General features: G+C 41.9%; 1 protein-coding gene across 4 annotated transcripts in view; it reads right to left on the minus strand.

Moving 5' to 3' along the window:
• The window catches only part of st6galnac5b (ST6 (alpha-N-acetyl-neuraminyl-2,3-beta-galactosyl-1,3)-N-acetylgalactosaminide alpha-2,6-sialyltransferase 5b), a 41,093-nt gene that overhangs the window by 4,518 nt on the left and 24,451 nt on the right, over positions 1–12,124 (minus strand). For 2 of the 4 annotated variants that reach the window (XM_079267627.1, XM_079267626.1), the window contains exons 2-5: positions 6,165–6,371; positions 5,209–5,618; positions 4,575–4,682; positions 885–2,578 (exon numbers count right to left, since the gene is read on the minus strand). In XM_079267627.1, coding sequence (XP_079123753.1) covers positions 2,338–2,578; positions 4,575–4,682; positions 5,209–5,618; positions 6,165–6,338 — 933 coding nt within the window. In that variant the 5' untranslated portion in view covers positions 6,339–6,371 and the 3' untranslated portion in view covers positions 885–2,337. Of the gene's footprint in view, positions 1–884; positions 2,579–4,574; positions 4,683–5,208; positions 5,619–6,164; positions 6,372–7,511; positions 8,841–12,124 lie in introns of those variants that run through there. The other 2 variants (XM_079267625.1, XM_079267628.1) reach the window with 2 other exon arrangements.

Below are 12,124 nucleotides of genomic sequence, written 5' to 3' on the forward strand. Positions count from 1 at the left end.
AGTGTAATCCCTTGCTAACAAGCAGCTCCCCTCTGTATTCTGAAGAGGCGCAGGCCTGCTGGTCAGCACTGAAGAGGCTGCTTTGGAGGGCTTGTTCAGACATTTGGCTTCAGTAACAGGAGAAATCGTTTTACCGCTCGGATCCTGTCACCAGGATTTTATAAATACTGATGTCAGGAGTCTAAATAATTTCGGGCCAAAAATACTTCAGCCAAACTGCTACCCCAACATTATACGAACAAACGAGCAAACCCTATAGTAAGCAAAGAATTTATACAAGATGACATTAAAATGTTTTTATATTCTATGTACTCCTGACAGTAGAGTAAGCCACGATAAACCTCTTTAAAAACACAGTCAAGGAAAAAACAATACCGTGAAACCGCCAGAATCTTAAAAAATACCGTGATACACAGTTTTGGTGATACCGCCCAGCACTAGCTCAGCCCCACACTGCTGTCTCATGCATTCATGTCGTCCAGAGAGGGAATCTGGAAACCAGCCACACACATATTGTTGGGATCTAAAGGAGCGTGTTTGGGTTATCATCATTTAAGAAACTGAATTCTTGACATCAATAGAATTATTAATGTATGTAACAATTATTAATGATTATTAATAACAACGGGGCACCACCCTGCGAACAGGGACCAATAACCAAACGATAAAACTAAGTCTCATAATTAGTAGTCACTCATAATATCAATAGTCTGCGTATGACTATACATTCAGTGACAGTGAAGGTTTTAAGTTCGAGCACAGGCTACTACATACAGTCTTATCAAATACATATGCACAAGTAATCACAGACGACTGCTCCTTAAAGTATAACAGAGTTTATTAAATCAAAATAATAAATTATCAAATCAATTAACATTGCAACCAACAAACGTTATCATACAATTTTATATGCCTAAACGAAAGAATGAATAAAATGGATGAGGGTGTATGTCTGTGTGTGTGTGTGTGTGTGTGTGTATGGGTGTGTGTGGGTCTGTGGGTGAAAAGGAAGGGGAGTCTTACAGCTATTGCTAAAGACTACAAAGATGGCGGCGTCGAGTGACGCGGACAAAAGGGGAGGGGCCTTAAGACACTACAGCTAAACTACCACCAGATGGCGGAGTCGAGTGACTCGGACAAAATGGCGGCGAGACTGCTGTATGTAATCACGTGTGCCGATGCACACATGTGTTGTGAGGCGATCGTTTGAACGGGGTTTCCCCAGGGGCAGAGATAGGAGCTGTGTGTGTTACGTGAGAAGAGGAATAAAAGGGGAGAGAGAGGAATCAGAGTTTCTGTGTGCGATGTCGCGTTGTAGTGAGAATGAGGATCGCCGATCGTATCTCACACAAGTTGCCGTTGTCGCTTCGCGAACTGACGACACTTATGCCCGATAGTCGCGTTTCCACACTTCACTCACAGAATCGATTCAAGGAAATAGAGCAAGAACAAAAATCAAATCAAATAATCCCAAAAGCAACAGTCAAACAGTTAATACACAATGCAACGGAGCTTCTCTGCTCCGTAAGGAGTTGCGCAATATCTCAATATCACGCGACAGTAACTTAAACACACAAAAACACGGGAATATCAACATATAAATGAATGGCCTTCGCTGCAGGGGGGATGATCTAACTTCGGCTGACGGCGTGTCTGCGCGTCTTACCGGGAACCCTCGGTCACGAGAGGAGCGGGCCTTCGTCGGGCTCCTCTGTGCCGGTTTGTGTGCACAAAAGAAAAAGAAAAGCAAAAAGCGGAGAACGGATCGCTGAAGCGGATTCGTTATCGCGGGCGGAGTGGGCCTTTACTCAGCGTGGAACACGGCTGTTTCGTCCAGCGAAATGGCTTGTGACCTGACAGGGTTTGAGGAGGGGTGAAGGGCCGTTGCTTCCTCGTGGCCAGCGTCGCGCTGGCGGGGAAAGCTGGATCTTCTGTGGCCTAGACGGGGGGTCCGAGCGAAGAGAGCGTTGTGTGCTCCCTAACTCAACCGAGGTCGAAGGGAAAAAGCATTGAGGTGTGTACTGCAGGCGGTTTTGTAGAACAGTGGTTGAACCACAGGGGTCCTGGGGTCTCTTGGCCCTCGGCCAATGAGATTGCAGCGGTGCATTCAGGTGACTTCAGGAACCATAGTTTTTTTTGGGGGGGGGGGGGAATTCACACCCGAGTGTGAAATTCCTTCCGAGGAGGTTTGCGCTCATCAAACTACAAATCAGGATGAAACCTTTGCTTGAAAAAGTGAAGGCCTGATTCTCTTTGTCCACAGCACATGTTGAAGCCATTTGGTCAGACCCCAACAATATTCATCCACTCTTCTGGGGATTGTCCCTGGAGCGAATCTCAGGATCCAGCTGGAACCGGAGCGAGGGAGCTGTTCACGCTGGCGGTGACGGCGGCCGGCTTCCAGTCTGGCTGGTGAAAGTGGATGTTGAGGGTTCGAGCCCAGTTCGCAAACACGGCCTTCTCCGTGTTGTAGCGGTGTCTTCCTAATTGGTTCCTCTCGTTGGAGAGATATATGGAGCACTCGTTGGGCCCCGAGGGCTGGTAGTAATGATACGGCAGAGAGGGATGAGAGGAGGAACTACACGGGAGAGCCGAGGAGAGGAGTAAAGCGTGAAAAAAGCATGGAAGTTAGAGAGGGAGCGAGGGAGGGATGGGGATGATTATGAGACGAGGGTGGGGGAGAGGGAGCGAGTCACAGCGGGGGAGAAATGGAGAGAGGAACAAAGAAAAAAAGAAAGATCAGAAGAATCTGGGCTCACAGATGTGTTCATTATTCACCATCGTATTCCTCTGATATTCACGGTCACGCCAAGCTCAGTGGAAGACTGAGTCACTTCAATCTGGCCTGCATTTCTCTCTGAATATCTAAACCTGTCAAACTGTCCTTTATGCCGTTGTGGATCCACGTGACAACATTATCAGCCAAATTATTTGCAATATGAAACGACTGTACTTTGCATTTCTAACCTATCAAGTGAAATGTGTTTTTCTTGGAAAAATGTCAAGATGAACATTTCCACTGGTGCTGAAATCACACGAATTCACCAGCCTGACTGCACGGCAATAAGAGACTCTGCAGGGTGTAAATGAACGATTCTCATCACAAGTTGAAGACACCATTTAAGATGTACAAGATTTTTATGTGGAAACGCTCCCTCGTTGTCAGCGCACAGTGTGGAGTTGAAGGCGCTGCAACAGAAGAGAGCGAACCCAACCCACCTTCATGCACTAGTTGCCCCACTTGCTCAAACAGGAAGTGGCTATCTAACAAGTCCCGAGGATGAGGAATTCGTTGGTGTCTTGGATGCATAATTTAACAAATAAGCTACTGAACAGAAGTTTTTGTGAATAATGTTACTGTCAAATGAATTCCACAAAAATCTCTTACAGTACAACATATACTACTACTTGGTTGGTTGGTGGAGTTTTCCTGACTTTGTTTCCCTACAATAGTAAATATATTTAATAATACATTTGTGAAATGTGGGAAAAATGTTTGGTTTTAAGTTACATATTTTATCACGATGCCTTCAAATGAAGTGAGGTAGTATTTTGACCTGAAAAGTCAAGGACACAATATCATTGCCGTTGAGGCCATGTGAACACTGTTGCTAGGAAACTGACAATGAAAAGGGACATTGTTTCTTTTTCAAAGGTGGTCAATGATTTTGTGTTTTCTGAGTTTCAGTGTCAAACATAATTGATGAAAAAACAATCAAAAAGAAGGTTTCGTGGGCTTAAGAACATTCATCACGACTCGTGAACGTTCTGTCTCATTGTGGGACATTGAAATGGATGCTTAGGAACACAACGCTAAATACTTGAGGTCAGAACTGGAAGATAATGGCTGGATGTACGCGTAGTCGCGTATGATTTAATGTTATGCTGTAACTTGAAGTACATTGTATTAAGTGTGACCTTAAATCATGTGATTGTGATTTTACATATTTACATAACATGTTTTATGCCTTTTTTTTTTACTTTATTTTGTATTTTATATTCTATTTTTCGCCTGACTGCAAGACACATTTCCCTTTGGGTTAAGAAAGTTAAAGCTGCAATAATCAATATTTTTATATTGCCAATAAATCAAATGACATTGTGCATGTGAAAGGTGTCACTTGTGGTGGTGAGCCCCAAGAGATTCATCGCCAGACTCTGCAGTTCCTTTCTGCTTTGTGTCTTTCAGCTCTTTGTTTTGGTTTTATGGCCTCAGCTTTACTGTTCTGATTGAGTGTCACAGTTCTCATCAGTGTTGCTTTCAGACACAACTGGCAGCGAAAAAGCTTTTATAAACCCACTGCGCAATTTCTGCCCAGCACCAAACAGCAGACAGACAAAGTTCGCGTCCAGCTGGTGAACATAGTGGCGCATTTAGCAGCTAAAGAGACATTTCCCAAAGTGAATTTGCTCTCATCCCTTTGGTATAAAATGACAGAGTGGCCTGCTAAGCAAGCTGCTAAGTTCACAGATAGCACATAGTATTGCTATTTTGCTATTTTTTCCCACTGGTGTGCAAAGTTGAGTTAAAATTGCATTTAAATTCTGGGATTAGAAAATAATCTGAGTTTTACCTGCAGAAATCAGGTGGCACCATGCCGTACACGTTGATGCTGTCACACAGCTCTATGGCTATGGCCATGGTGAACCAGCCGGTAGTCAGCCAGGACTTGGCACGCATCCTGGAAGAAGAGAGGAAATCACATATTTACAAATTCCACACTCGTATAGAGGAAATAGTTTGGTGGTACTGACTCCTTCCAAGAGACTAACTGATCAAATGATACAAGATTAAAGCTTTGAATTCATAATTCTAGAATTTGTCTGATCATCTTTTCAGAAATAATAAATGAGAAGATTGAAGAAAGACTTTCTTTGATTCTATGCCTTGTACGCAATAAAATAAAGATCAATGAGAAAGACATTTATTTTGGCGCTGACTGCTTGTTTGAAGGTTGATAATAATAATAAGAAAGTGCTTTGCAATAGTCTCCCTAAGCCCGGCATTAGTGGGTCAACTGTGAACTTCGCATGAATCAAATCCCTTAAACTCCTTTCAGAGATAATAGACACGTTTTAATCTAAATCCTATTAATAATGCTGTGGGTGTTTGGAGCTCTGACTTATTCTTTTGTGAGCTCGTATACTAAAATATGTGAAGAAGAAAAAAAAAAACTCAAACACAGGACTGATTCTGTGGACGTTTACCTGTTGAGCCCCGTTTCCTTTTCATACAGTTCATCGAACTTCAGCATTTTGATCCAAGAAGTGGTGTAGACTTTAAGTTTGGGCAGTTTCTGTTTCAACAGCCTGAGTTTGTTGTAAATGTCGCCTTTCCCATCCTGTCTCATGCTGCTGTTGGGTCCCCAGAAGATGAACACTGTGTCTTGGCTCACATTGAGCAGCTCCTGCTGTCTCAACAGGACCATCTGCAGGCTGGCGTGAGCTACGACACGCAGGCTTGTGCGTCGCCCAACGTCCTGCTCATATCTTATACTGGGAGCATCGTTCATACGGATTACGCACTCAGAGCTGTCGATTTCCTCACCTCTCCTGCTCCCGGTTAGCTGGCCAGAGCTGCTCACCAGGGCACAAGTCCTGCAGTGCATCTTCAGAGGCTGTATAGATGAAAGGTTAGAGATCAGATTGGTTTTTAATCCAGAGTATAGTCTTATCAAGCCATTACATTTCCCATATGGAATCACTTTTTTTTTTTTGGAAGGTTTTAAAAATGACAGCATGACGTATTCTCAGAGGCAATGAAAAGACAAGACTACACACTAAAGTGCTCACCACGACAATGCTATACCATACCGATGTTCATCGGCATAATTAAGTGTGTTAGCATTAGGGTTGGGTACCGAATCTCGGTGCCAATATGGAACCGGTTCCTATAGAGTGGTCTCGTGTGACGTCACAGTTTAGCTGTCGGCCATGTTGGAGTTGCATTATTTATTGAAGTTGAGCTTTGGTTCTTTTCAAACAAGACAAATACCATAAAATGGCCTTCGTGCCCTGTTTACTGAAATGTATTATCATACAGATTTCCCTTTTCCATCTGGCCTCCCTAGCTCTTACGTATAGCTATATTAGACATCACTGTGCAGTGCATCATGAAATAGCAGAAGGAGACAGATCACAGTGCACAGATGGTGCATAATTACCTTATGATCCATGACACCTGTGTACCCCGCAAGTGTTGGGAGTGGCTGCGGTCTGTCTGGCTTTTTCATGGATGGAACAGGACCATCTAAACGGTGTAACGATAGTGACGGTGAGGGATATGATCCGTCACCAGAGCCGCTGTAGTTGTACACCAACAGAAAACTGGTAACCATGGTGACGAAGATGATGCCACTGACCCCATGGAGCTGCAGAGAGAGACATGACAGACGTTAAGATACAAAATAAGAGCATAGAAACAACATCAAGTCAGAGCATTCGATTTCAAAAATCAGCTTCAGGATGAGAGCTACACTTTCTTTTTTCTTTTTTTGATCAAGAAGATCACCACTAATTAAACGTCAGCTTTGAAAGCAGGGGCAACGCAGTAATTGCAGCTGCTCTTTTCCTCATGCAAGGCTGCAGATGGAACCTCAGCTTTGCCACTCTGTTCAGTGGTAAATACCGATGCCTGGAGTGGTATGCCACTCCTTTTCTAACAGTATACCGTTGAAAGTTCATATTAGTGGTATATGCCGTTGAATCAGAGTGGTATGCCATTAATTTCAGTGGTATGACATATATATATATATATATATATCGTGGTATGGTGGTATAGAATGACACTCTATAAGTAGGTACATACCGTTTGCTGAAGGCAGGTGCTGCTGGAAAGTGTTAGACCACTGTCAGACACACCAGTGCCGTCTCTTGACGCATATGCACATTTAATGCAAATTAGTTTCATTCACGAACAGTGATGCCGGAAATGTATTTGTTCTGACTTTATTGACAAAGTAGTGCAACACAGCATCTTACATATAGCAATGTATCTATTTTATCTTATCCATTTTCTTGTTCGGATATATGAAAGGCTTGTTAAATGACAATAAAGTCATTTAGTTTTTGCTGATGTGCCCTGAAACTGATATTATTGCCAATGTGTAACTTTGTCATTAAAGTCGGACGAAATAGGATACATCAAAGGGAGTGGCATACCACTCAAGGGATAGGTACCACTCTGGGATACACATACCACTGAACACAGTGGCATATCATGGGATAGGCACATACCGCGGAACAACAGGGGTATACCATTGGCCACTTTTCGATCTCAGCATTACTGATTACTTTCCCCTCTTGCAGGAAAAAAAAAGATCTTTAAACATGTGCGCTCCTACATGATTGTCTTATCGGAATCAGATCAGTTAAAGATTATTTAAATGATCAACATTAAAATGAGATCATAGTACACAATATAATGACAGCTCACCCTGTAACTCACTTATGAGAAAACACTAAACGCTCCCCACAAATAAACATTACAGTGATGTCTCATTCATAATTACCACTCGTATCTCCATCTTCACTGCCCCTCGGAATTCCAACCTTCACCCTATCGTCCTCTTAAAAGCTCCCTAACAGAGCGTCGGGACTCTTCAGCATGCAACACTTGAGCGGCAGCAGATCGGCGCGCAGCAGTGACAAAAAAAAAGAAGAAAACGACGCTCCACTACTCTTCTCCCATACGCTCCGTTAAGGGGGCGGGCTCACTCGACACTGCGCTCCTCATGGTCCTAAACAACTCATGTTCCCAGCCCAACCCTCAGTCTCAGGGTTCACTGGGGGTTCATGAGATGGTAGTTATACACTTAACACTAGGGGTGTCACGGATCACAAACCTCACGGTTCGGTTCGGATCACGGTTCAGGAGTCACAGTTCGGATCAACAAAGAAAAGGGGAGGAGACAAATATAACTTTGCGTTCCATTTATTAATTGAAGAACCTCAAGAACACTTAAAGCAAATAACTTTGGGCTATAGTCTTCCATGAAAACAAAAATATTGAAGATGTCCAATTTGAAACAAAATGAAATAAATAAATAAAAATAATACATTCAAGAATTCTGTTAAGTTTAAGTGCAACATGAGGTATGTTGATATCCTCGTCCTTTCATCAATATTGAAAGAAAGAAACAGCCAGTGGGCTAGCTTCCACTGTTTACACTGAACTGAACTGCTCAGCAACAACTTGGGTCTGTGTTTACTTCCTGTCAGGTTATGTCATTCAAATACACAATGTTTACCATTACTGTGATATTATTTTCAAAAAGATGAGAATATCTCCATTGTCTGCGGAGAGGGTAGACCTTTCTGTGGTGACTGGAATATTATTGGGCCTGTCTAGCTTCCACTCTGTTACTTCTGTCAGCACCTGAACCAGGTGTGTGTGTGTGTGTGCGTGACTCTCACAGAGGGGGCGTGTCTACAGCACCTGCCCCAGGTGTGTGTCTGTGTGACTCTCACAGAGGGGGCGTGTCTACAGCACCGGACTAAGAATCACTCCGCCGTCGCTGACATGCCGATATTTTTCCGTTGTCATGTGTCTCTCTTTAAATAACGCCTACATACCGTAACGCTTTCGTCCACCACCCTCATCCGTCATTATACGTTACAGGGAAGACAAAATGTTCCCAAACTTGCGACTTAAATGACGCCGCGGCTTCTGACGTTCCTCCGCTCGCCATGACGTCACCGTTAAATGCTTCTAAGCTGCTCCGTTCACGTGAACACACTACTGCTTTATATCTGTTCACTGACACTCTGCATTGATATTCAGGGATAACCGGTTAATAACCGGTTTGTGTTTATCTAACAGAAACCATTCAACTTTCAAAATCTTCAGCTCTTTCACCAGAGGTCTGCTATGACTTTTTATATTTCTAACCTTTAAACTTTTTGAATTATTAAGCTTTTTATTTTTTCAATAGGATCTCTATGGAGAATATTTTCAAATGGCTTCAGGCACACAGCTGTTCGCGATTAAGCCAATTAGTGATGTTGATAAATCCTAACTGAAATTCTTGTGATGAGTCTGTCATTTAATAACCGGTTTGTGTTTATCTAACATTATGATTCTGTCTCCTCTCCCCTTCTCCCCCACACCCCATTTCAAAATAAAAGCCCCAGAGAGTGAATTCTAACTGAACTGCTTGTGATGAAGCCTGTCATTTAATAACCTCTGTTTATGTGTGTCAAACATTATGATTATGTCTCCTCTACCCCTCCCTCCCCCACCCAGCCCCACCCTTTCAAAATAAAAGCCCCATGGATTAACTGTATGTAAACATTAAACTCAAAATTCGGCTTTTTTGTTGAAATAATGAATGCTCTTACAAATACTGCGACAACTACTACTGCTGCTAATATTTCTAGTATTACTACGACTACTGCTGCTACTACTTCTACTACAACTTTTGCTGTTGCTACTATTACTAGTGCTATTACTGCTACCATCAATATTATCACTACCACTACTGCTATTACTACCACTACGACTATTACTTATACGACAACTGCTACTACTGCTATTCATGCTACTACCAGTACTCATACTACGACAGCTATTAGTACGACTGCTACTAGTACTACTACTACTGCTACTAATAGTTTAAGGTATTGACAACAGACTGCACAATTAGCTAAATGAGTTCAGGCAACTGAGAACTTTGTTCAGCCAATGGGTTTTAGTGTTTTAGCAATTGAGAAAAACTGTAATGCTCATCGTTATAAGAAATTAAATACAGAAACACAACTTCAGTGGACTTTCTCACATCTACGCTATTTCTTAGATCTCTTGAGTGACACATGCATGAAAGGACATTTCACTTTGCTGGCAGTGATTCACTGGCTGATGATATTCATTTTAAATGTCAACACGAGTTAAGTGTTTTTCGTGAGTGACTTTTGTAGGTCAGGTGAAGTCTTGGTGTTCTGAGGGAGGTGACAGTGTTTCAAAAAAGATGTTCTTGAGATATTGAGGAACCATTTAAAGTCGCTGCCTCATCTTGTTGTTTTGTCATTTTATTGCGTCCCGCTAAAGATTATATAGTTCTTCAAAGGGTGTTAATGATAACGCATCACCATTTTCTTTGTCATTCAAGATGATTTGGGGACATCCCATTTAAGGACAGGGAAGTATGCAAGAAAAATCAGGGTAGCTACTGTGGGAACAGCACGTCTTTTCCTTTTATGTTCTTGGCCCAGATTTACACAAGTTTAAACAAATGTATTTTTGGACAAATTGGCTTTGTTCAGGGATTCATATATAATGAGATACAAGATCACACAAAGCAATTGGAATAATTATGATACCATACAATATTAAGCAAGGGAAACTCATTTGAAACAAGCTACAGTTTCATAATATAATATAATACAATGAAAACGATTCTGGATATATTTTAAAAACAAAGCTTTTTTTTATGAAATACTGGATAGTTTTTCCCTCTAAAAACATTTCAATTGAACGCCACTTTTTGGATGGGCTTGTCCTAGCTCACGGACGTGAGGGTAGCGTCCAGTGTTCAGTAGCACAACATATTATCAACAATGCATGTAATTAAACCATAAAAGGAAATTCTTAGATCAAATGTTTTGACCACCTTTCGTCTTTCATTTAGCCTCTGACTCAGTTAAAGGTCATCAACTGATCCAAGCTTCTGAGTACACCAGCTGAAATAGAACCTATTATGGAGCCAGCTCATTTGTTGGTTTGACAGCGATCAATAGCATTTTTAATTCAGTCTTACATACTCACTTGTGTGGGGTTGCTAAAATGGAGACCACACCGTCATTTCCTTCGGCTCTTGTTACAGTCACTAAGTTTGTAGCTGAGAAAATGATGAAAATATCGGATGACTCACTGCACTCTGTTTAGATCTGTTAATAAGGTACATCTTCATATGAAACTACGATGTTTCCAAAACATAATGCACTATGTAACATTCATCATTTCTCTGTTTTCCATATGAGCATATCATTGGCAGACTAATTCTAATCACCAAATTATCTGCGTCACTGAGGAGCAGCGCCTCACAATGCGAATCATCGCCGTGAATTCAGAGGATTGGGTGGCTTGCGGTCTGTGTATTTTGATTAAAGGGTGTCCCCGAGGTCTTGAACGTATCTCAAAACACACACGCATGAACAATGTCTGTGTAAAAAACAAATCGAATTGGAATTAACTTGAAGACGTCTGTCTGCAGGGCCACATTCAATACAAGTATGAAATGATCTGCATTGTTTGCACCTGGTTGCTGAGCCGACAGCTGTTGTTTTTTACACGTTATAATGTCTCCAATTTCAAGAGTGGTTGCCTCCAGATGTCAGTATATGAAACTAAGCGCAGGTACCGGTGGGTACAACATGAACCATGTCTGCGCTGTACGTGTCGGAGGATCGACTACAATGGAGCTTTGGTTCAGTGTGTTTTATCACACAAGATAAAGATATATATACTAATAGTGACTTTTCTCTTAGTCAGTTTAATGGAAAAATGTGCAAAATTATAAATTGTTTTCATCAGAATCGTCTTGTTGGCAGGGTAGAAATACCTCAATATGAGCAATTCTGTAAATGTACTTTCAGTGGCTGATTGGTTTCTTATGTCAGAGTGATGTACAGTCATGTGACTCAATATAAGCAAGACAGCGCTGGACCTATTTCTATTAAACAGGTGATATTAACCTCTTAAACAGTACGCATCAATCCAACTGCTAATACCAATACAAAACTCGAATGCACTTGCAGAAAACAAAGGTGGAGGCGGTGGTGTGGTGGATGTTATTGTATCCTCCAGTCCAGACAAATACTGTGCACAGCAGCTGTGACACATCTTTTAAAAAAAGAGGGCAACAGAAGGGTAGAAACAGCCTTCATTTCCTGCATTTTCAGGCCCAGGAGATAAAAAATAAAATCTTCATTCTCTTTGCAAATTGCCTCCGCTTACAGACGGATCATTGACTCATCGGCTGGCATCCCAACCAATCACAGATGCAATTTCCTGTTACCCAATGTTTCTCAGAATTGTTGTGTTTATCGGTGGGTAAAAAAGACCTCCGATCATTGAGTGTATCTCTGCTGCCCGTTTATGCGGTGATGCTACTGCTGTACAGCGTTA

Source organism: Melanostigma gelatinosum, assembly GCF_949748355.1.
Source record: "Melanostigma gelatinosum genome assembly, chromosome: 4".
NCBI classification, from domain to species: domain Eukaryota; kingdom Metazoa; phylum Chordata; class Actinopteri; order Perciformes; family Zoarcidae; genus Melanostigma; species Melanostigma gelatinosum.